The sequence below is a fragment of the Thermobia domestica genome, chromosome 5 (assembly GCF_964235325.1).
Source record: "Thermobia domestica chromosome 5, izTheDome1.hap1.1, whole genome shotgun sequence".
Classification (NCBI taxonomy): Eukaryota; Metazoa; Arthropoda; class Insecta; order Zygentoma; family Lepismatidae; genus Thermobia; species Thermobia domestica.
This window is the reverse complement of record NC_137458.1, coordinates 221576838-221602539: the sequence shown is the minus strand read 5'-3', so window position 1 is coordinate 221602539 and position 25702 is coordinate 221576838. Positions and strand designations below refer to the sequence as shown.

The 25702-nt window shown below is 36.6% G+C and overlaps 1 protein-coding gene across 1 annotated transcript in view; it reads left to right on the top strand.

Moving 5' to 3' along the window:
• The first annotated feature begins 284 nt into the window (after positions 1 to 284).
• The window catches only part of LOC145684774 (trypsin-like), a 90627-nt gene continuing 65209 nt past the window's right edge, over positions 285 to 25702 (top strand). The window contains exons 1-2 of the mRNA XM_081757145.1: positions 285 to 422; positions 2175 to 2235. Coding sequence (XP_081613271.1) covers positions 363 to 422; positions 2175 to 2235 — 121 coding nt within the window. The 5' untranslated portion in view covers positions 285 to 362. The remainder of the gene's footprint in view (positions 423 to 2174; positions 2236 to 25702) is intronic.

Sequence of the window (25702 nt, the reverse complement as noted above, 5' to 3'; positions counted from 1 at the left end):
AAAACATATATTTGATTAAACCAAAACACATAATAAAGACAAAAGAGTATAAGATTTATTAAGGTCAATGTAATTATATGTCAAGTACGAAATAGTAACAAGAAAGACCGAACATAAGTGTTTGTCTTCAATGAACAATGGCAATGATGAAAAGAATTAAATGACTAGCATAAATCATGAAGCATGATATCATTTGCTACAACAAAATTGATTTCTGTTACATTGTAATTCATACTTTTGCAAACACCTAAACCACTCAGAATAAAAATCTTGTTTTGTTCGGAGGAAAATAACATAACTATAGGAAAGAATTAGTTCCGACTTTTCTTGCTTATTGTTCTTCAAATTGCAAATTCTTTGCTATGACCAAGATTCTTTTCTTCATATTCTTCACAGTTCATGTTATACTGGGACACTGTCAGGTATGTGCTATCTTTAATATGAATATCATTGTCAGATGGACAGTAAATGTGAGAAATGAATGACTAAGACACTTTGGTTATTGTATGATACAAATTAGATTTAAAGGTTAAAAATGTGAAACGAACATAAATCTCTCAAAAGAAAACTTGTAATGTGCGGAGGTTCAGTTGGTTTATTGTTCGATCTCTTCATCATACCATTATGGATTTATAGGTTAACATATTAGAATCTGAACCAAATCAGCAACCACTGAGAATCGAAACCACATTTCCCAAATCATCTCCGCATGTCTAAATAGATGGACACTTTATACGGGCTTCGATCCCTCACTACTAGTCTAGTGATTACGAGCGGTATTTTGTGTATCTGTTCTTGTTTTAATTTATTTCGTTGGTTTCAATTCCACATTTAACTGTTCGTCACTGTCTCATATAGCGTCAGTGTTGAATATGCTGTATTTCAACAAACAATTAATCTTTTTGGTACATTTATCTTGTTTTGTTGATTGAAAGAAATACTATTCATACAATTTAACGAAAAATAATTAAGATGTGTTTATAAAGTATATGAAATATGATAAAAGACAGAGATTTTAGTACTTACAATATTCTTATCGACTAGTAGCCAAAGAGTCTTCTTTCTTTGGAATAGGAAAGTTTGAATTTGAAAACCACCATCTCTGCCACAGCCTGGACGGATCAGTAATCAATTGATGTATATTGTTTTCGTTTGACTTTAAATATCTGTGAATGATTTTACGGATTATTTGTTGATTTTGCCCCTTTTTATTAAGTAAAGTAGAACGATTGTGAGGAACTTTATGTGCAATATTTACAAAAGATATTTAATACCCTAATGTAATTACTGTGTTACCCTTTGAGAGCTAGAAACAGTAATATATTTCGCGACGGAATCATCTGTATAAGGTACTAAATACGTAATAAAATACTCAGTTACTCAACTTTCTCTTCGAACTCCTAATGTGAAAATATCTGAAAATAAGAACTTTTTATAAATAACGTAGTTCCTAAATTTCTTAAATTTCTTAGTCTTACTCTCGTCAACAATTTAAGACAATTCGAAGATTAAACTTCACATTAGATGGGTTTTAAGTGTTGCAGCATAAAGTAATCTCGCTGGTTACGTTCCTATAATTCCCGAACAAAAAGTAAATATCTTTCATTAAATATTTGAGTTGAATTTCAGTTTAGCGTCCCTTTTAGCAGCGAGGCTATGTGAGTCATTAAATATTTATTTGCAATTTTCTCTTCCGATATAATAATCACTATCGAAAATATCTGTAGTGCACAAAAAGTGTATCTATACCCACTAATGGGCCTGTTCAGTTTGGGTTTCGGAAATTAGGATATACTTCAACTCATCTTGACCGCTTCAATTCCCATGTTAATCAGGTAAGTATCTTTAAAGTCTCTAATATAAACACAAACCACATTACCACATGAAACATACGTTTTAAAATAATGGACACTGTATTTCAGATCTCATATAATAACAATTTAGTGTAATGTCAATGAAAGCACAGAATAAGATAATAAAATTCTTTTTAAAACACTAATCTCTTAATTTCTAATGTTGCATTTACTTAAACACAAGACATAATATTATATATAAGTAAAGGATATCGTTTATTGATGTGGTCCGAAAAACTTACGTATAATTTGTAAGTTCTAACTACCAGTTTACCTAATTACCTTTTTATTTTTGAATCATTGCTAATTTTTGAATTTCAGGTTCCAGATTCGGATGGACAGCGTTCCAAAGAAAATGCTTTTGCAAAAGTTTCAAATTGCGGCAAGTATTCAGTATACCAATTTACATTAAAATACAGTTTTCTTTATTTAAATGTAAACTGAGAGTTATAACCAGAGACGTATAACAGCGATTTCTTTATAAAGACACATTATTTAAAAAAAAACTTCTACTGATCAAATAAAATCAAATGAAAATCAAACTAAGGAAGCTTCTACAGATCTGAGTCAATCACACTAAATAATATTTAAAAAAGGACATTGCAAGCTAATATAAATTGAACAAATCACAAGATACAAGACTCATATTTTTGCGTACCGAGTACGGCATCAAACACCTCAAACTATTTGTATAAACCAATAACATTACTTACAGGAAAGAAGTATCCCTTTTACATTTTCACGTAGTCACATGTTTCGGGTCGTAACTTCGCTTGATGGTACGCTACTAGAAATTGTTGGAGACCTCTTATTCTTGAATGCTTTCAATTCCCAGGCCTTAGGAATAACATGACATGAGTGATTTCTGGCATGTTATTATTGGGATGCAGTATCAACAGAAAAGAAACAAGTGTGCCGTAGGTGAATCTGTTTCTTATCTTGCGCATTCACTGTCATTGATATGTGTTGTGCCGCAATTTACGTGACAGCTGTAGTTTTATGTAGAGGATAATATCAAGAATTATTCAGTTGGTGATGCTGATTAATTATTGCTTCATACGGGCTATATAGATGGAGTACTGTTTTTGTGAATTCTAAAAAACAAATTACCATTTAATTACACAGGCTTAAGACATCAATAGTTGGTGAATGAGGCTCTTGATATCAAAGAAATACATTCCACAAAAACCTGAGTCGTAACTTCTGCATCGCAATTTAGATCCGTCTTGGCTTCCTCAGACTGAGCTGTGACGATTAATGTCGTTATATTAATATATACCAGTATAATTGGTTTACATAATATTTTGCGTCCCCAAACCTTTTGTAGTATGTCATGGAATACTATAGCTATTGCTGTGAATTTTATCGCAAAATATATAGGAGACAATGTTCCATAATGGAAAGAACCAAGTCATTGTATACACAACTCCAAAAGTGCATTACCACCTGCAATTCTCCTCTTCCTGCAATAGCAGGCAACCCAAAAAGCTCGGCGCTTCGGTTGGTTGCGAATTCGAAAGGCGTTGGACCAAACCTCAATTTTGTAACAAATATATCAGTGTGGCAAACTGCAAATAACAGAATAAAACTAATTATTGAAAATGACAATTTTATTATCGTGGCGGAGTTGGATGACATCAAAAGTTACAACATGATCTTACTTAAGCAGTTCAAACAAGATCAATGGCAAGAAACATATCACAGAAAAGCATTTCTCTCCTCCCCCGCAACAAAAAAGAATCACATAAAAAGAAAAAAGTCACATAATGTGAAGGTTTAATATAAAAGCCTCACTAAATATTTTAAAAGTTGACAACGGAAAATTCAAGAACAACTGAACCGAAGTGCATGCGAATGAACTGTAGACATAAAATGAGGATACGGTTTCGTATTTTCCTTAAAAAAAGGTTCGGTGGGGCATGAGCCCCTCCAAACCTTTAATCACGAAATATGAAACGTGTTAGTAACACTATGATAAATGCGTGTAAAGGACATGAAGAATTGCAACGAAACTTTGTGTATGGACAATACGTCAAAAATAAACGAATACGGGTTTTTATGTTCTGTGGAAAAGCGATTTTAGGGGGCAAAAGTCCCCACGCAAAATGTTTAAAGCTGACGCCCGAAAGGCAAGGAGAAGTGAACTAAAGTGAATGAAATTGTGAACAGAGATTGCAGACGTAAATTGAGGATACGGGTATCGAATTTTCTAGAAAAAAATGTTGGGTGGGGCACGGACACCTGCAAAAATTTGATCACGGAATATGAAAAGTGCTAGTAATACTATGTCAAATGTGTGTAAAGGACATGAAGAATTGCCAGGAAACTTTACGTATAGACAACACGCAAAAACAAAGGAATACGGTTTTTGATTTTCTGCGGAAAAACGGTTTCAGGGAGCAAAAGAACCCACCCTAAAATTTGAAAATTAACGCCGGAAAGATTAAAGAAGTGAACCGAAGGGAATGAAATTTTGCACACATATTATAGGCATAAAATGTGGGTATACGGGTTTCGTATTTACCTGAAAAAGACGGTTAGGTGGGACAAGGGCCCCTCCAAACCTCTGATAACGAAATATCGAAAGCGATAGTAACAGTATATCAAATGTGTGTAAAGGGCATGAAGAATTTCAAGGAAACATTGTGTATCGACAATACGCCAAAAATAAACGAATACGGGTTTCTATGTTCTGTGGAAAAACGATTTTAGGGGCAAAAGTCCCCGCGCAAAATTTTTAAAGCTGACGCCGAAAGGCAAGAAGTGAACCGAAGTGAATGAAATTTTCCACACATATTGTAGACAAAAATGTTGGCATAAGAGTTTTGTAGTTACTGAAAATGACGGTTAGGTGGGGCACGGACCCCTCCAATCATTTGATCACGAAATATCAAAAGTTCTGGTAAAAATATGTGAGATGTGTGTAACTACAAGAAGGATTGCAACATAGCTTTCTGTATGGACAATATGCAAAAAATAAACGAATACGGGATTTTGTGTTCTGTGGAAAAACGATTTTAGGGGGCAAAAGTACCTACGCAAAATTTTTAAAGCTGACGCACGGAAAGCAAGGAGAAGTGAACCGAAGTGAAATAAATTGCGAACAGAGATTCAGATGTAAAATGAGGATACGGGTTTCGTATTTTCCTGATAAAAAGGTTGGGTGAAACACGGACCCTTCCAAACCTTTGATCACGAAATTTGAGAAGTGCTAGTAACACTATGTCAAATGTGTGTAAAGAACATGAAAAATCGCAACGAAACTTTGCGTATAGACAATACGCGAGTAAAAGGATTAGGGCTTTTTTATTTTTTGCGGAAAAAAAGTTTCAAGGGGCAAAAGAAACCACCTCAAACTTTTGAAAATTTACGCCGAAAGATAAGAAGTTAACCAAAGTGAATGAAATTGTACACACATATTGTAGGCATAAAAAGTGCGTATACGGGTTCGTATTTACCTGGAAAAAATGTTAGGTGGTGTATAGACGCCTCCAAACCTTGATCAATTCTGTTTTTATATTCTGTGGAAAAACGATTTTCGGGAGCAAAAGCTCCCACCAAAATGTTGAAATTTTATGCCTCAAAGGCAAGTTGAAGTGGACCGAAGTGAATGAAATTGCGAAAAGAAATTGCAGACATCTAATTAAGGAATACGGGTTTCGTATTTTCCTGGAACAAACGGTTGGATGGGACACGGAACCATCCAAACATTTGATCAAGAAATATCAAAAGTGCTGGTATCAGTATGTCAGATGTGCGTAAAGGACATGACGAATTGCAACGAAAGTTTGTGTATGGACAATACGCGAAAAATAGACGAAAATGAGTTGTTTTATGTACTGCGGAAATACGGTTTCAGGGGGCCAAAGCTCGCACAGAAAATTTTAAAAGTTGACGACCGAAAGGCAAATAGAAGTTAATCAAACTGCATAGAATTGTGAACAGACATTGCAGACGCAAAATGAGGGTACGGGTTTCGTATTTTCATAAAAAAAATCGGTTGGTTGGTGCACGGACCCCTCCAAACTTTTGACCACGAAATATGAAAAATGTTAGTAACACTAGGTCAAATGTGTAACGGACATGAAGAATTTCAGGGAAACTTTACGTGTTGACAATACGTAAGAAATAAATGAATACGGGTTTTTATTTTCTGAGAAAAAACGGTTTTAGCGAGCAAAACTATCACCCAAAATTTTGAAAATTTACGCCCGAAAGGCAAGAAGAAGTGAACCGAAGTAAATGAAATTATGCACAGATATTTTACACACAAAATAAGTGAATACGAATTTTGTATTTTCCTGAAAAAAAGATGGTTGGGTGGGGCACGGAGCTCTCCAAACATTTGATCACGAAAACATTGTAAGCCTCAAAGGTGCCTCCCGAAATATTATAAAATACTATATATACTGTTTGTGCTTACTGTTGATCTTCCAAATTTAAAAAAAAATCGGATGGATACACTTGTGAAACACGAAAGGTCTTATTTTACATATCCAATATCTACACACAATTTCTTTCGCTTCTGTCCACTCCTTCCGCCACCAGACGCCTCGGTCCACCCAAAAGTTTTTTTCCTTCCAGGAAAATACGAAACACGTAGCCCTCCATCTTACCTCTACAATATTTGAGCACAGTTTCATTCACTTCGGTCCACTTGTTTTTGCCTTTTGGCGTCAATTTTTCAAATTTTGTGTGGGGGCCTTTTCCCCTTTACCATTTTTCCACAGAAAATAAAAAACGCATTAGCTTTTTTCGCATATTGTCACTACACAAAATTTCTTTGCAAATCTTCATGTTCTGTAGGCACTTTGGCAAACTGCTATTAGCACTTTTGATATTTCGGGATCAAAGATTTGGAGGGGTCTGTGCCCCACCTAACCTTTTTTTCGGAAAATACGGAACCCGTATTTCCTCATTTTATGCCTACAATATCTGTGCACAATTTCATTCACTTGGGTCCACTTGTTATTACCTTTCGGGCGTTAACTCTCAAAATTTTGGGTCTGGTTTATCACCCCCTGAAACAACCTTACCGCAGAAAATAAAGATACACGTATTAGTTTATTTTATGTGTAGTATCGACCTACCAAAATTTTATCAAAATCGGAGTGTTACACTTGGGAAGTGTTACTTGTCAGTCATTGTAGAATTATTTTCCTTGTTTTTCCATCAATAAGAAAATGCATGACAAGTAAAGGGTCCAAATGGATGAATCGAGTTGCGGGATGAGACAGTGCGACTGATAGAGGATATGGAAATATGTATATGTGCAAAGTTATAAGGGCTGAACGCCATAAGAAACGGAGAAGGGTCAAAAATTATGGAAGGAGGGCTATGCTATGTTATTGAAATACATCAAATAAACTATTAAATTATAAAAATAGGGAAAGATTGACAATGCAAACGGTGACAGTTTCTCCTATTGGCAGAAGGAGAATGGGCAGAGTAGATCGCGAGCCTCTGGCAGCACCTTCAAATCCGCCATTTTGAAATATATGATAATTTTGGAAATGGAAAGCTAGTGATGTGATATATCAGTTAGGGCCAGCATGTTCTCAAAAGTCAATTATGAATTTAGTGATTGGTATCTGTACTTAGTTGTTAGATTTAGGATAATCTTCATAGTTATTTACGAAAACCTAGGAGACTCATACTCGTATGTTGAAAGTATGGACTATCACGAAAACACATATAAGTTGAACATGTCCAAAGCCAAGAAAATTAACCTCGAAATTGATATCCAAGTTGTATATTATTATATTTCACTGTCGAATATCAAATTTCACTGTTAGTTTTCTTGGTTTGTAGATATGAGTTATTTTTTGTCCATAATACGACTAATAATGCTAAAAGACTCACAAATCAAATTTAGTTCGTACCTTTAGCATTTCTTACAATCAACGTTCAACTGTAGTTCCCAGCCTTTCAAAATTATGAGCCTCACAGACTCCTTCTTTATTACAAATATTAGTATCAATAATATAACCTATTGAAAAATTATATTAACGGTAACCCACCGACAAACTGTAAGAATCCCCTGTAAAATGAAATGAAGTATTTCATTTTGAAGAACCACAATTACGCTCTTTAGGCTAAGGGAGACAATGATTAAGGCAAGTGAATGTTGATGGAAGATATGATGGAATGATAATGTGGAAGGAAATTGAAGTATCCCGAGGAAACCCACACACGATACGATGGTTTCCACAACAAAGTTTCTTGGCTGAGGATCGAACCAGAGGCCCCACGTACCAGAAACAAGTGTTTACCACTGAGTCACCGTGTCCTCCCCCAATCCCTAAAAGGCGCGGACATCCAGTTAAGAATTACTGACATAAAAAAACGTACTTACCATTTTCTCACAAAGGAAACTCCACGAATCCCACATTCAGACCGTTTGTACCTCTTGTGTGTTGGTTTATGACAAACATTACTTAGTATATCGATACATCTGTCAGAATAATAGTGTTTGCTCCAAAGTAGGGGCAGGTGACTTAGTCATAGAGCGCTTACTTCTGGTGCGGAATGGACCTCGTTCGATCCCAGACTTAAAGTTTGTAGTGGATACCATCGTACCCGTGAGATTTCTCGGAATTATCTTGTTTTATCCTACATTCTCATTTCACGAATTATTTCCCAAAAATTAGCTTCCATCTATTACGTCTCTTTATTATTGGATCGGATTTCAGTTTAGCATCCCTTGGGTAGCAAAATTACATGAGATATGGAGCTACGGATTAACATGAGATAAGAAATGCTTCCGCTCCCGCCGCGAATCGGAGCCGGGTCTCCTATGCGAAAGTCGCAGACGCTAATCAATATCCATGCGTGATCTCTCTGTCTTCATTAGCCTAGAATGCATAACATTTAAACTTTATGGACTATACTGAGACAAAGTAGATCAATCAAATGTGTCCATCTTCCCTTTTTTATAATTTTAATGATGTTCTTGTAACTTTGACCGTGTTCTAAGATTCCTGCTAGTTGAAATATCTTAGTTAACTTGCCTCGGTCAATGTTTCATAAAATATCCCCATAATTCTTCAATTTCTTTGAGGTGATCTTTGTGCTGCTCGTGTATCATACCGAGTAGTGCATTAATGGTAGCCATGGCTAAAAATAATATACATTTCCTTTCTCCCGACTTCGATCCGACATTTTGTTCTAGAGTTATCGCTGCTTCGGGCATTTTTCCGACTGGGTTTTGGCTGCTCATAGCGCCAAAAGGAAGCATTTGTGCACCCAGGCTGTCTTATCATGGTGTCAAGAATTAGCTCCCAACGCTGTCAGTGTTGTTTTGAAACACGCTCTATATCTCTATCCTGTTTCTGATTAGCTTCTCTTTGCCAATCAATTTCCATTATTCCCAAAACAAACCAAAAGTGAAGTAAATTCACTAAATCGCATACCCCTTATGCTCCCATCTCGCCTAAAATGATAGGCATTCTTATCTTGGAGATGTAAGTGGCTGATAAATCGTTAGGCTAAGTGGGATTAGGCTAGAAGGGATGGAATCATCTGAAAAGGTAAGGGGACGGTAGGTAGCGGCATGACGTCACGCAGTACCCCATGCCTATCTTTGTCCATTGTAAATACTTCGGAAGTGGGGGGTCGCCGTACCCAGTTTTTTGGAGGTGGGGATAGGGTCCCCCGCGTTCCCACGCACTTTTACCCCGCTGCTAAGTATCAATTGCTGTGAGGACTAACGAAAAATATTACGTAATAATAATAATAATAATAATAATAATAATAATAATAATAATAATAATAATAATAACGGATCTGAATGATAAATATATTTTTTCAACTTTTATTACAATTGCTGTCTGTTCCTGTGAAACTGGTTATATTGTTTTTATAAGGAATAAAGAGGCTTCAAACAACAATATGGTTTGTATAAAAGAAAAAAGCCTTATCAGTTGTATTACGAACTAACAAACTGACCTTGCGTCTGTTTTTTTTAACACAATGTTACGAGGCACAGAAGCCACCACGCCTGCGATGTGATTGCTTTTTTGCCTCAGGCAGTTTCAGTACTAAAGTTAAGACTTTCATTCTGTCAATTTATGTCAGTCAGTCACACAGGTTCTTTGCAACGCTGAATTTTACAAGAAAGGTTTTGTTCATCGAATAGGAAGCAAAGCCCACCGTACGTTGTAATCCCTTCCCTTCTTTTCCACAGTGTGTGAAATTTAACTTGTATACTGTAGTAAGTTACAGAAGGACAATGCTAATTTTTTAAATGACATTATCGAATAAGATTGACCAGTATTACAATATATTCAAGATGAAAAATATTCATTTAACAGTCGTCGTACTTAGTTGTCTGCACTGAAATTCCCATAATGTGCTTTCTTCTTTTCTAATAGGAGCTCCGAGCTTCTTCGTGGCTAAGTGGTTAGTGTATGCGCTTTTGGTGTGAGAGACCCGGGTTCGAGTCCGGTGAGAGCTCATGTAGTTCGGATTTCACGATTTATCAGTAGGTCCCGCCTCATATAGCCTCGCTGCTGAAAGGGACAACAAAATCAACTCAACTCATATTCAGCACCATAGGAGTCAGAGTTGGCGTGGGTCAATGAAAACTTGACTCACGACCCACTGACCCACCACCCATTGTGACCCACGACCCACTGACACACCAACCGCATGACTCAATCTGACCCACGACCCACCATGACCCACTACCCACCGTGTCCCACTCTGACCCACCATGACCCACCACCCACAATGAACCACTCTCATCCACTTTGACCTAATCTGACTCACCAAAATCAATCGTCATCAAGTCTGAACACGATCCACGGCCTCTTCTGAAAAACTAAAGAGTTTACACTTGTACTAAAACAAGACTGTGAAATTGTCACTAATCGGAGTTTGAATTTCTAGTCAGTCGCTCAAGCACCACTCTGTTACAATAACGGTGGATCTGACGTTTACGATATAAAATCGTAAAGTGTTTATCAGTGAGGAAATTGAAACAGTTCGAGGTGGGGGGAAATCAGTGTGTGCCTAAAATATACTTGTACTGAGAGAGGATTCTTGCAAGTGTTAATTTCTGAACGCATTCCACAAGAAACTTCTATTCACAGGAAAATACCCCTGTACAATATGGAAAAGGTTATGGTTTCTCAGTTCACAGTATTTTTCTCACAAAAGACTTGAAAAATCAGTTGTTCATAGGGTATAAAAGTGCTCGGGTACCCTATGTGAGAGCATTTCCATAAAGTATGCTCATAATTGTAATTTGTGTAATCACTAAAACCCCACGTTGAATTTAAGTTACAAATATGCATAATACCAATTATTATGAATATTTATTCACAGTAGTTTACCTAAAGGAAAGAAGAGACACACTAAAAATTAGGTACAAAGTTGAATAGCACAAATAGTATACATTAGTAATAGTAATTAGTAGTAGGCCATTAGTAATACAAGTATACATTTTCCGTAACTCGTAATATTCCACCTTAAAACAAATCTGAAATCGGATTTATTTCCTGTTTGTAACTTTTTGGCGGTAAATCATCCGCAGTGGAATGATGTCCATCCTTCAGCCAAGAAGTAACTAGCTTGTCTACTTTGAGCATGTCTAGCCGTAGGCCATTAACATTGATGAGCAACAAGTTAGACAATGTTTGACCACTTAGTCTATTTATAATATCAGTTATCTGTAAATTCATAAGGGAAAATCCCCATTGCCACTCTGTCGTGGAAATTGATAATACTTCTACCCGATTTCTGCAACTTCTCATCGACAATCTACTTCTTAGACTTAAGTCTGATAATGATTTTTCTTGATCAGGTTTGAAATACTCAGCAAGAAGTATCATCTTTCTATCACCATACAACATCTTTTCCATATCGACCATGTCAGTTTGCAATGTCGACCCATGTAGAACAGAAACTTCATCTACCACGCCTTTGATAGGGAATCTTGTGAATAAATTATCAATTAAAGCCTGATAAACTGATGATTTCTTATTTGTTTATAAATTTAATTTTTGCAATTACACATGAAGGTTTGATGCCATTATCAAGTTCCCTCCCACGTCTAGAAAGCGAAAGGGAAGGAGGTTCCTGGAAAGTGTTCAGAGGTGAATGGGAATTTCCCTCCTTCTTCCCCTTCAATTAGCACACTGCTGTTTGCCATGTGCCAAATTACGAGGAAGTTCAATTAAATTATCATAATATAATTATTTCCTTGTTGAATTATCAATACTTTTCAGTGGAAAAAAATAATGAAATTTCAAAGTTCCAAATCAAAGTAAGTAGACCAACGTAAAGGGAAAAATGTATAAAATTTTCATACAATTATGCGTACAATCCAAACTTAAAATTTTCGTGTAAGCTTAGAGTACAAATTTTATGCCTATTTTTCTAACAACTTTATCGGTTGATTGTCCTGTACTTTAAGTGCTCTATATAATAAACATAAACCTCAGCAATTATTACAGCAGAAAGCAATGGATATATGAAGCCAAGCACTGTGTTTTTTGTTTCTGATTTTTTTTTCTTAAATATCATCGATCGTTTTCGATCATTTTTACAAACCAACTCACTACCAATTTCCCATATATAGAAAGTGCCCTCCCCCCACATAAAGGAGAATTTAAAACATGCTAGGATACATTCTGTTTATTTTCAATAAAGAGTTAATACACTGAATTTCAGCTCCGTAAGTTTAACGGCTTGCGAGATACCAATTTTTTTTCGCAAAAATTCGGATACTCACTACCTCCTTAGGATATTATTATTGCATTATAATAAAAGCAATATAACATCCCAGTTTGGATTAAGGCCTAACTATATACCAAAAGTAATTTCATTTGACTTTGCAATTTGACCGTGATGATCAGGCACACATAGTTACATTCAATTTTTTATATAATAATTTATATATTACAGTGATTCAAAAATGTATTTTTTCCAGTAGTTAGCTCTAAAAACTCAAAGGTCTCGAACACGGACGTACGCAGGGGATGGGTCCGGGGGTCCGGACCCCCCCCCCCCCCGAAATTTCTACTTTTATGTAAATTTAGCCTAATTTAAGGGGCAATTTTAGGAATTTTGATATAAAATACCCTCATATTGAGTTTGGACACCCCCCGAAATAAATTCCTACGTACGCTACTGGTCTCGAAAGCCAAGTTGTAGTGTAAGTCTTATTGCTATTATTACTATTAAAAATATCAATATCCAAAAGTGCCTGAAGTTCTTTTTTTTAAGGGAAATGAAGGTCTTGAAAGTAAAACGGAGACAAATTTACCAGTCTTCAGAAGATACTGTCTACAATGCAGTGAGCAGAGAGGATCGGTAGATCATACTGAGTCCGTGGGTCGCAGTGGGTGGTGGGTCGCAGTGGGTCACGGTGGGTGGTGGGTCGCAGTGGGTCATGGTGGGTGGTGGGTCACAGTGGGTCACGGTGGGTCATGGTGGGTGATGGGACACAGTGGGTCACATGCTGTTGAACCACGACCCACTGACCCACTCAGAAAACTTAACCCACTTGACTCACCGACCCACTGACCCATTCCATCTCTGATAAGAGATATAACTCCGAGAGGAATTTTGTTCCTGGAAAACCTCCCAAAATCATCAACGGTACGAAATATGTCTGCAATGCAAGATGTCAATCATTTCCAACTCTATGCTCTGTGACCTAGTTTGCTATTCATGTTTTCAGTAAACTAGACAGACAAAAGGAAGAATAGAGGCTTTCTTCCAGAAAATTGTGTTCGAGGGTGGGGGGTCACACAGGCCTGTATCCATGGGGAGTCTATGGGTAAGGGCTCGCCCTAAATTTTTACATGAGAATGACTTATGAGCATTAAAGTAGTCAGCCATTAGGATTTTTTTGTTTTAGGATGATACTAGATTCGACTCCTGGTGTAAGCTCAACTTTCAGTCATGTGTCATTTGCAGGTCTCGTTTTATACAGATTCATGTACATGTTCATTTCAACTTAGCAAAGCGGGTAATATGTGCTAGTAATACTAATAAAGCTCAGGTATTGGCCTTTCTCTATTTCAAAACCACCTATTTTTTAAATCTCTTTCCCATAATATCTATTACTGGAGCTATCAGTATATTTTTGTTTTTCGTCCTTATACAACAGTAAGGTTATAAAGGAAGGTCTTTTTAATGTGGGTTCGGAACTTGAATCTGATTGGCGGTTCCCAACCATACTTCCTCGCCTCCAGGAAAACTGGATTACAGGGCAGAGTCTAAAGCAAGAAATTTCTCTTTTTTTGCTAAAAAAAAACTTTAGTTCGCATACTAGTCATAGCACATGTTTAGAGGTTTTTCAACGAATCTGTATAAAACGAGACCTGCAAATGACACATGACTGAAAATTGAGCTTAAACCAGGAGTCGAATCTAGTACCATCCTAAAACAAAACAAAATCCTAATGGCTGATGTTCTCATGTAAAAGTTTTCTCATGTAAAAGTTTTAGTTGAGCCCTTCCCCCTAGACTCCCCATGGATACGGACCTGTGTAACCCCCCACCCTCGAACACAATTTTCTGGAAGAAAGCCTCTATTCTTCCTTTTGTCTGTCTAGTTTACTGAAAACATGAAAAGCAAACTAGGTCACAGAGCATAGAGTTGGAAATGATAGACATCTTGCATTGCAGACATTTCGTAACGTTGATGATTTTGGGAGATTTTCCAGGGACAAAAATACCCTCAGAATTATATCTCCTATGGTGCTGAATATGAGTTGAGTTGATTTTGTCGTCCCTTTCAGCAGCAAGAATATATGAGGCGGGACCTACTGATTAATCGTGAAATCCGAACTACATGAGCTCTCACCGGAATCGAACCCGAGTCTCTCACGCCAAAGGCGCATACACTAACCATTTAGCCATGAAGAAGCTCGGAGCTCATATTAGAAAAGAAGAAAGCACATTATGGGAATTTCAGTGCAGACAACTAAGTACGACGACTGTTAAATGAATATTTTTCATCTTGAATATATTGTAATAATGGTCAATCTTATTCGATAATGTCATTTAAAAAAATAACATTCTCTTTTCTGTAACTTACTACAGTACAGTTAAATTTCACACACTGTGCAAAAAAGGGGAAGGGATTACAACGTACGATGGACTGCTTCCTATCCGATGAACGAAATCTTTCTTGTAAAATTCAGCGTTGCAAAGAACCTGTGTGACTGACTGACATAAATTGACAGAATGAAAGTCTTAACTTTAGTACTGAAGCTGCCTGAGGCAAAAAAAACAAGCACACCGCAGGCGTGGTGGCTTCTGTGCCTCGTAACATTGTGTTTTAAAAAAACACACGCAAGGTCAGTTTGTCAGTTCGTAATACAACTGATAAGGCTTTTTTTTCTTTTATACAAATCATATTGTTGTTTGAAGCCTCTTTATTACTTACAAAAACAATATAACCAGATTCACGGGAACAGACAGCAATTGTAACAAAAGTTGAAAAAATATATTTATCATCCAGATCCGTTATTATTATTATTATTATTATTATTATTATTATTATTATTATTATTATTATTATTATTACGTAATATTTTTCGTTAGTCCCCACAGCAATTAATACTTAGCTGAGAAAAGTTGAAAAAATATATTTATCATTCAGATAAATATTGTTTATTTATTATTATTATTATCATTATTATTATTATTATCATCATCATCATTATTATTTTGTAATATTTTTCGTTAGTCCTCACAGCAATTAATACTTAGCAGCAAGGGTAAAAGTGCGTGGGAACGCGGGGGACCCTATCCCTACCTCCAAAAAACTGGGTACGGCGACCCCCCACTTCCGAAGCATTTGCAATGGACAAAGATAGGCATGGGGTACTGCGTGACGTCATGCCGCTACCTACCGTCCCCTTACCTTTTCAGATGATTCCATCCCTTCTAGCCTAATCCCACTTAGCCTAACGATTTATCAGCCACTTACATCTCCAAGATAAGAATGCCTATCATTTTAGGCGAGATGGGAATTCCCATCTTACTTAATCCCATCTCGCCTAAAATTGCGGTAGGATGCAAGGAGGGAATTTCTGTACTGAAGAGGGAATTCCTATACCAGCATTTTAACCAGATATTTCAATCTATATTGGCAATCTCTGTCAACTACAATCTAAATATATAACAAGTACTATAGAAGAAGAAAGCATAGGGGGTAGGCTATTTAGTGTATTTAGTTCACCTTTGGTTTGTTTTGGGAATACTGGAAATTGATATGCAAAGAGAAGCTAATCAGAAACAGGGTAGAAATATAGAGCGTGTTTCAAAACAACACTGACAGCGTTGGGAGCTTATTCTTGACACCATGATAAGACAGCCTGGGTGCACAAATGCTTCCTTTTGGTACTATGAGCAGCCAAATACCAGTCGGAAAAATGCCCAAAACAGCGATAACTCTAGAACAAAATGTCGGATCGAAGTCGGAGGAAAGGAAATGTATATTATTTTTAGCCATGACTTCCATTAATGCACAACTCGGTATGGTACAGGGGCAGCACAAAGATCACCTCAAAGAAATTGAAGAATTATGAGGATATTTTATGAAACGTTGACCGAGGCAAGTTAACTAAGATGTTTCGACTAACAGGAACCTTAGAACACGGTCAAAGTTACAAGAACATCATTAAAATTATAAAAAAGGGAAGATGGACACTTTTGATAGATCTACTTTGTTTCAGTATAGAATTGGCTATCTAGGAAGAACTGAAATTATATGAAGTCCATAAAGTTTAAATGTTATGCCTTCTAGGCTAATGAAGACAGAGAGATCACGAATGGATATTGGGTAGCGTCTGCGACTTTCGCATAGAAGACCCGGCTCCGATTCCCGGCGGGAGCGGAAACATTTCGGATCTCATGTTAATCCGTAGCTCCATATCTCATGTAATTTTGCTACCCAAGGGATGCTAAACTGAAATCCGATCCAATAATAAAGAGACGTAATAGATGGAAGCTAATTTTTGGGAAATAATTCGTGAAATGAGAATGTAGAATAAAACAGGATAATTCCGAGAAATCTCACGGGTACGATGGTATCCACTACAAACTTTAAGTCTGGGATCGAATGAGGTCCATCCCGCACCAGAAGTAACCGCTCTATCACTAAGTCACCTGCCCCTACTTTGGAGCAAACACAAATTATTCTGACAGATGTATCGATATACTAAGTCATGTTTGTGACAAACCAACACACAAGAAGTACAAACGGTCAGAATGTGGGATTCGTGGAGTTTCCTTTGTGAGAAAATGGTAAGTACGTTTTTTTTATGTCAGTAATTCTTAACTGGATATCCGCGTCTTTTAGGGATTGGGGGAGGACACAGTGACTCAGTGGTAAACACTTGTTTCTGGTACGTGGGGCCTCTGGTTCGATCCTCAGCCAAGAAACTTTGTTGTGGAAACCATCGTATCGTGTGTGGGTTTTCTCGGGATACTTCAATTTCCTTCCACATTATCATTCCATCATATCTTCCATCAACATTCACTTGCATTAATCATTGCCTTCCTTAGCCTAAAGAGCATAATCGTGGTTCGTTAAAATGAAATACTTCATTTCATTTTACAGGAGATTCTTACAGTTTGTCGGTGGGTTACCGTTAATATAATTTTTCAATAGGTTATATTATTGATACTAATATTTGTAATAAAGAAGGAGTCTGTGAGGCTCATAATTTTGAAAGGCTAAGAATTACAATTGAACGTTGATTGTAAGAAATGCTAAAGGTACGACCTAAATTTGATTTGTGAGTCTTTTAGCATTATTAGTTGTATTATGGACAAAAATAACTCATATCTACAAACCAAGAAAACTAACAGTGAAATTTGATATTCGACAGTGAAATATAATAATATACAACTTGGATATCAATTTCGAGGTTAGTTTTCTTGGCTTTGGACATGTTCAACTTAAATGTGTTTTCGTGGTAGTCCATACTTTCAACATACGAGTATCAGTCTCCTAGATTTTTGAAAATAACTATGAAGATTGTCCTAAATCTAACAACTAAGTACAGATACCGATCACTAAAGTTCACAATTGACTGTTGAGAACATGCTGGCCCTAACTGATATATCACATCACTACCTTTCCAATTCCAAAATTATCATATATTTCAAAATGGCGGATTTGAAGGTGCTGCCAGAGGTTCGCGATCTACTCTGCCCATTCTTCTTCTGTCAATATGACAAACTATCGCCGTTTGCATTGTCTATCTTTCACTATTTTTATGATTTAATAGTTTATTTGATATACTTGAATAACATAGCATACCTCTCCTCCCATACATTTTGACCCCCACCGTTTCTTATGGCGTTCAGCCCTTATAGCTTTGCACATATACATATTTCCATATCCTCTATCAGTCGCACTAAGTCTCATCCCGCAAATCGATTCATCCATTTGGACCCTTTACTTGTCATGCATTTTCTTATTGATGGAAAAACAAGGAAAATAATTCTACAATGACTGACAAGTAACACTTCCCAAGTGTAACACTCCGATTTAATAAAATTTTGGTAGGTAGATACTACACATAAAATAAACTAATATGTGCATTTTTATTTTCTGCGGTAAAGTTGTTTCAGGGGGTGATAAACCAGACCCAAAATTTTGAGAATTGACGCCCGAAAGGTAATAACAAGTGGACCTAAGTGAATGAAATTGTGCACAGATATTGTAGACATAAAATGATGGAATACATTTTTCGTATTTTCCTAAAAAAACGGTTAGGTGGGGCACAGACCCCTCCAAATCTTTGATCCCGAAATATCAAAAGTGCTAATAGCAGTTTGACAAAGTGCCTACAGAACATGAAGAATCGTAACGAAATTTTGTGTAGTGACAATATGTGAAAAAAACAAATGCGGTTTTTTTGCTTTCTGTGAAAAGACGGTAAAGGGAAAAAGGCCCCCACGCAAAATTTGGAAAATTGCCGCCCAAAAGGCAAAAACAAGTGGACCGAAGTGAATGAAACTGTGCTCAAATATTGTAGAGGTAAGATGAAGGAATACGTGTTTCATATTTTCATGAAAGAAAAAACTTTTGGGTGGACCGAGGCGTCTGGTGGCCGAAGGAGTGGGCAGAAGCGAAAGAAATTGTGTGTAGATATTGGATATGTAAAATAAGACCTTTCGTGTTTCACAAGTGTATCCATCCGATTTTTTAAATTTGGAAGATCAACAGTAAGCACAAACAGTATATATAGTATTTTATAATATTTCGGGAGGCACCTTTGACGCTTACAATGTTTTCGTGATCAAATGTTTGGAGGGCTCCGTGCCCCACCCAACCATCTTTTTTTCCAGGAAAATACAAAATTCGTATTCACTTATTTTGTGTGTAAAATATCTGTGCATAATTTCATTTACTTCGGTTCACTTCTTCTTGCCTTTCGGGCGTACTTTCAAAATTTTGGGTCATAGTTTTGCCCTCTAAAGCCGTTTTTTCCTCAGAAAATAAAAACCCGTATTCATTTATTTCTTGCGTATTGTCCACACGTAAAGTTTCCCTGCAATTCTTCATGTCCTTTACACATTTGACCTAGTGTTACTAACATTTTTCATATTTTGTGGTCAAAGGTTTGGAGGGGTCCGTGCACCACCCAACCGACTTTTTTTTATGAAAATACGAAACCCGTACCCTCATTTTGCGTCTGCAATATCTGTTCACAATTCCATTCAGTTCGATTAACTTCTATTTGCCTTTCGGTCGTCAACATTTAAAATTTTCTGTGCGAGCTTTTGCCCCCTGAAACCGCATATCCGCAGTACATAAAACAACTCATATTCGTCTATTTTTCGCGTATTGTCCATACACAAACTTTCGTTGCAATTCGTCACGTCCTTTACGCACATCTGACATACTGATAGATGAGGATATTTTGATATTTCTTGATCAAATGTTTGGATGGTTCCGTGTCCCACTCAACCGTTTGTTCCAGGAAAATACGAAACCCGTATTCCTTAATTAGATGTCTGCAATATCTTTTCGCAATTTCATTCACTTCGGTCCACTTCAACTTGCCTTTGAGGCATAAAATTTCAACATTTTGGTGGGAGCTTTTCCTCCCAAAAATCGTTTTTCCACAGAATATAAAAACAGAATTGATGAAGGTTTGGAGGGGTCTATGCAACACCTAACAGTTTTTTCCAGGAAAATACGAACCCGTATACCCACATTTTATGTCTACAATATGTGTGCAAAATGTCATTCACTTTGGTTCACTTCTTATCTTTCGGGTGTAAATTTTCAAAAGTTTGATGTGTTTTTTTCCCTAAAACCGTTTTTCCGCAGAAAATAAAAAAGCCGTAATCCTTTTATTCGCGTATTGTCTATACGTTGCGTTTCGTTGCGATTTTTCATGTTCTTTACACTCATTTGACATAGTGTTACTAGCACATCTCAAATTTCGTGATCAAATGTTTGGAAGGGTCCGTGTTTCACCCAACATTTTTTTAAAGAAAATTCGATACCCGCATCTTCATTTTACGTCTGAATCTCTGTTCACAATTTCGTTCACTTTAGTTCACTTCTCCTTGTCTTTCGGGCGTCAGCTTTAAACATTTTGCGTGGGGACTTTTGCCCCCTAAAATCGTTCTTCCACAGAACATAAAAACCCGTATTCGTTTATTTTTGACGTATTGTCCGTACACAAAGTTTCGTTGCAATTCTTCATGTCCTTTACACTAATTTAATATAGTGTTACTAGCACGTTTCATATTTCGTGATTAAAGGTTTGGAGGGGCTCGTGTCCCACCCAACCTTTTTTAAAGGTAAATACGAAACCCGTATCCTCATTTTACGTGTACAATTCATTCGCATGCACTTCGGTTCAGTTGTTCTTGAATTTTCCGTTGTCAACTTTCAAAATATTTAGTGAGGCTTTTATATTAAACCTTCACATTATGTAACCTTTTTTCTTTTTATGAGATTATTTTTTGTTGCGGGGGGGGGAGAGAAATGCTTTTCTGTGATATGTTTCTTGCCATTGATCTTGTTTGAACTGCTTAAGTAAGATCATGTTGTAACTTTTGATGTCATCCAACTCCGCCACGATATCAAAATTGTCATTTTCAATAATTAGTTTTATTCTGTTATTTGCAGTTTGCCACACTGATATATTTGTTACAAAATTGAGGTTTGGTCCAACGCCTTTCGAATTCGCAACCAACCGAAGCGCCGAGCTTTTTGGGTTGCCTGCCTTTGCAGGAAGAGGAGAATTGCAGGTGGTAATACACTTTTGTAGTCGTGTATACATTGTGCAATGTTTGTGAATTCCAGTGCTAAGCTGTTGGCCGGATCTTGTCGAATATTAAAACAGTTGTTGGAGAAGATGTGCAAATCATCGCTATTATCGTTATTTTGATAGGTTCTTGCAACAATGTGCTAAGCATTTGGTCTAGAGTTTTAATTGTCACACTGTCTACATCTATGTCAGATTTAAATTTTTTGACTTTCTTGTAACCTGTAGAAATGTCAGATAGTCCGAAAGTCACTATTGCAATTTCTCTTCTGGTAAGTGAACTATGGTAAATGTTCTGATACTTAAAACTTACATACTGCATATTTGCGATTGAGCATGTATCGTTTTTTATTGTTATAGTTGTTATAATCTTAACAGGTGCTACGCGACTGTGTTGTAAAGATATCTAATGATATATAACTCCTGGTCATTCTGCGAGTAATTATTGAGTCGTTGATTTATCTGTTTTCATTAAAGTGAAAATACTGTGTTGTATTTTGTACCATTCATGTCAAGGAACTAAAACATGTTCTTTTGTATGCTGTGCAAGACGAGTTTCTTTGAGAATGCATCTATTAAAATACATGATTTGGCTACAAATACATTTCAGATGATAGATAGTAATTGAATTATCTTCACCCATCTCGACAATGCATCTTGTACAGATATCTGTAAGCTGAACTTACTGGTGAACTACTTTCCTGGAATATTGGGATGGTGCGATTGAAAATATGACATAGGACCATTTGGAAAGCAAACAATAAAAGGAAAGAAAGAAATGGAAACTACAATTCGTAATTATTCAAAGTAATTTCCGTCGCAGTAACAAGTCTTGAGTCAGGGAGCTCAGGAATTGTCAATAACTCATCCTATCCTCGGACTATCGAGAACGTAATTATGTTCAAAGTAACTTTCACAGTTACGAATGAATGAAACCCGTACTGACAGTTTGCGCATTGCTTAGCATATGGAGAATAAAGGGAGGAACACAAATAGTGAACATGTCTTCTCTTCTTTCTCTCTGTTCGAAAACCTAAAGAAGAACAACAGTCTCGTTGATACTTAAAAATGTTTTGTTTGTGTGTGAGTGTGTGCAAGAAATGGCAGGGAAGAGTTACGTAATACAGTAGTACTAAAAGTTGATCACAGAAAAATAGAACTTACCAAAGGAAAGGAAACGCAACATGAACTATCTACATTTTGAGCAGTTTCCAAGCAGATATGAAGACAATTGTAAATAAGAAAAATAACCTTAGAATGCTACATTTTTTGTAAACAAAAATTGTGGCTTATATCACCATTCAGACATTCTTCTTAACACTGGCATAAGGTCTTCAGTTTCGTATGAATTTTTGCCAATATCAAAATCGTGCCGAATTGTAAAACATGAACAATTTGATTAATCATTGTTCAATCGGCAGACATTGAAAGATGTGATGGACGTAAGCGATGTTATAAGGATGAAATATTAGGAATAAAATAAGTAATAAGAACTATCGTTTCACAATGTGTGTATCTAAAGAGTGTACAGCAAAACGCTAGCATGTATATTGTGATCATGAGTTCAAAAAAGTACGTACGATATAATATTTAAAATTCAGTTTCAAATACACCCCCATTTAACCTATTCATTTTATTATTATTATTATTAGTATTATTGACAGAACAAAGTTTTTTCTAAATATTCTGGCGGAGTGAATATATTAATATACGGGAACATGGTTCTCTTTTTCACATTTATGTTTTTTTTCGTAAAATAGTCATTTATAAGCCTGCATACTATTGATCATTAAATGATTTTAATGTAAAAATATTTGCCTATGAGCATTTTATTTTCTTAACGGTTACTATTCTCATAGCTTCAGATATTAATTTTGTATTTTATTGTGTCATTGTGTTAGTTCTCAATTTTATGAAATTTACCTTCGTTCCATTTTATGAGGAACATTCAAATGAAACCTGGTCAGTCCATCTAACTTTGCCTTACATGTAAGGTGGCACAACGTAACTGCGGGCAAGGGGGGTGAAACGATTGGTAGAGAGACTGAAATTTGCGCACAGATAGACGTAGCATAGAGCCAATGTGGTGTACGCCGAAGAAAAGGCTGTCATACAAGTTATCGTCCACTACCGAACGTGCAGGCGAGTAAGCAGGAACAACGAGGAGTGATTCGATTTTGGCGGCGGAGGGAATTGGAGGCCATGAAATGTATCGACGGATGAAGGCTGTGTACGGCGAGTACAGACTGAGTCGTGCAAGTGTTGTTGAATGCTGCAAAATATTCCTTGAGGGGTGTGAGTCACTGTAAGACAGTGCTCGTCCTGGATAGGTTCATCGTGTCATCACACCGGAAATGATTGCAGAAGTGCATGCTTTAGTCTTGGACAACCGCAGAATAACCGTGGACGAGATCCATCGGTTACTGGGTATTAGCGTGGGCACCGCCCTCACCATAATATATCAACACTTGAACTTGTGCACAGTGGATTACCCACCAACTGACCACCGAACAGCCCAATACGCGAATGGCGCTGTCTTTGAGTCATCTGCAACGTTAACATGAGAACGAATACGGCTTTTTGTCTCGTATTGTTACAGGGGACGAAACATGGTGTCGCGAATTTGAACCGAAAAGCAAGCAGTGGAAACATGCGAATTCACCCCTCCAAAGAAATCAAAGGCCTTTCACATGAGTTCTGGTAAGGTCATGATGTCCTTCTCTTTTAACCACAAGGGCCCACTGCTTGTCGAGTTCCTGGAACGGGGTACCACCACCAATACCTAGCGTTATCAAGGGACTTTACAGAACCTTAGACGAGCCATCAAGTCGAAACGCCCAGGCATGTTGTCTAATTGTGTTATCCTCCTGCTTGAAAACGCCAACCTACACGCGGCCAATGCGATGAAGACGACATTCCAGCAGTTTCGGTGGGAAACGCTGGAACATCCACCGTACAGTCCCAACCTTTCATCGTGTGATTTTCATGTGTCTGAACCTCTGAAACAAGCTATTCGCGGACATCCATTAGCAACGGACGACGAAGTGTGTGACTGGGTCCAGGCCTGGATCCATCAGCAGCCTACTATCTTCTTCAAGGATGGAATTGACCGGCTAGTGTCGCAATGGGATAAATGTGCCTGTAGTTTGGCGACTATTTTTGGGTATGTGTACTGTGTATCACTATCAGTGAGTATGTATACTGTGTATAACTACATTTTTAAATAAATACAACCGTTACCGTTACTTTACACTAGTGACCGGGTTTCATTTGAATGCCCCAATAAATTATCTTACCGCGTTGCCTTCAAAACTGTTATGAAAAATAATAGTTTTGTTGTGTCGTTTGCTACCGTGGTGATATTACCATATTTTAGTTGGGATTTATTTCAATTTTACAATTCGATAATTTAAACTCGCAATAATAATGTTAACTTTTAAGATCTGCATTTGCATAGAATATTTTATATAGTAAGTTAGTTCTTCTCATTAGATTACGCTAAAATGTTTTATTAATGTAAGGAAAAATTCACATTTTGTTTTCGTGAGCTCGACGACAATCACTAAGCCACAGTGAAAATACTCAAGTCTTAAAGTTTCCATTTTTGTATTTTAGGAAAACCGAATATCTTAAAGCAATATGAGAGCTAAAGTTTAGTTGCCATGAAACGTTTATCTTTGATGATCCTAATACACGCTACTAATCCACAATTTATTCCAATCTATTACATTATGAGTCTCAGAAAAAACGCTGGTTATGCTTTCTAAAATATATTAATATTTGTTTGAAAGTTAAAATTATCGTTTAAAAATGGAAGTGAAAGAATTGTCTTTTCTCCGCTGCTATCTCATGAAATATTAATACTATACGCATTAAAAATATGTGATATGTGTCATGAAAACTGAAGTTTTTTTAAAAAAAACTATTGTGAAGGTCACATTGTTATGAAATACTCCGCCTGTTGGAATCTTGGTATAAATAAGCTTCTTTCTTTTAAGTTCTGAACTGGAAATCCACCTTCCAGTTGTCTGGACTTTCAGCTTCCTGTTTAACCCTCGAGAGGGCGCATTGGCCTTACGGACACGAATCGGCGCATCGGTCTTTTTGACCTAGTTAAGTTTTTTCTTAAACAAAAACAAAGAATTCATGGAAACCAAGGAAAATGAGTACAAGACATGATATGTGAATTATTTTACTGATGTACAAAGCAAATTTTACATTATAAAAATACAAATTGCATACGGTAAAAATAAAACAAGTGGTATAATAATTTTTATTGTTGAACTTTATAAATCAAAATGTAATGAATATATGTATCTTTTTATAAGATATAGATTAATTCGAACTTATAGCTAATAAATCATTTTCTGATTATATGTCTATACATAGGATGTTAAATGAACAGCGGAGGTCCATAGTAGCACAATAGCAGGGTTCTATTGGTCGCAAAGCTTTAGCTTGATCATCTTCACTTTCTTCTCAGTCATTTGCTGCACAAGCCACACAAAGAGGTTGAGTATGTTTTCTGCAAAGTTATACCGTGCACCGAGCGCATGAAGTCTTGGTTTTGCGGTTTTTGTAGGAATCCCAA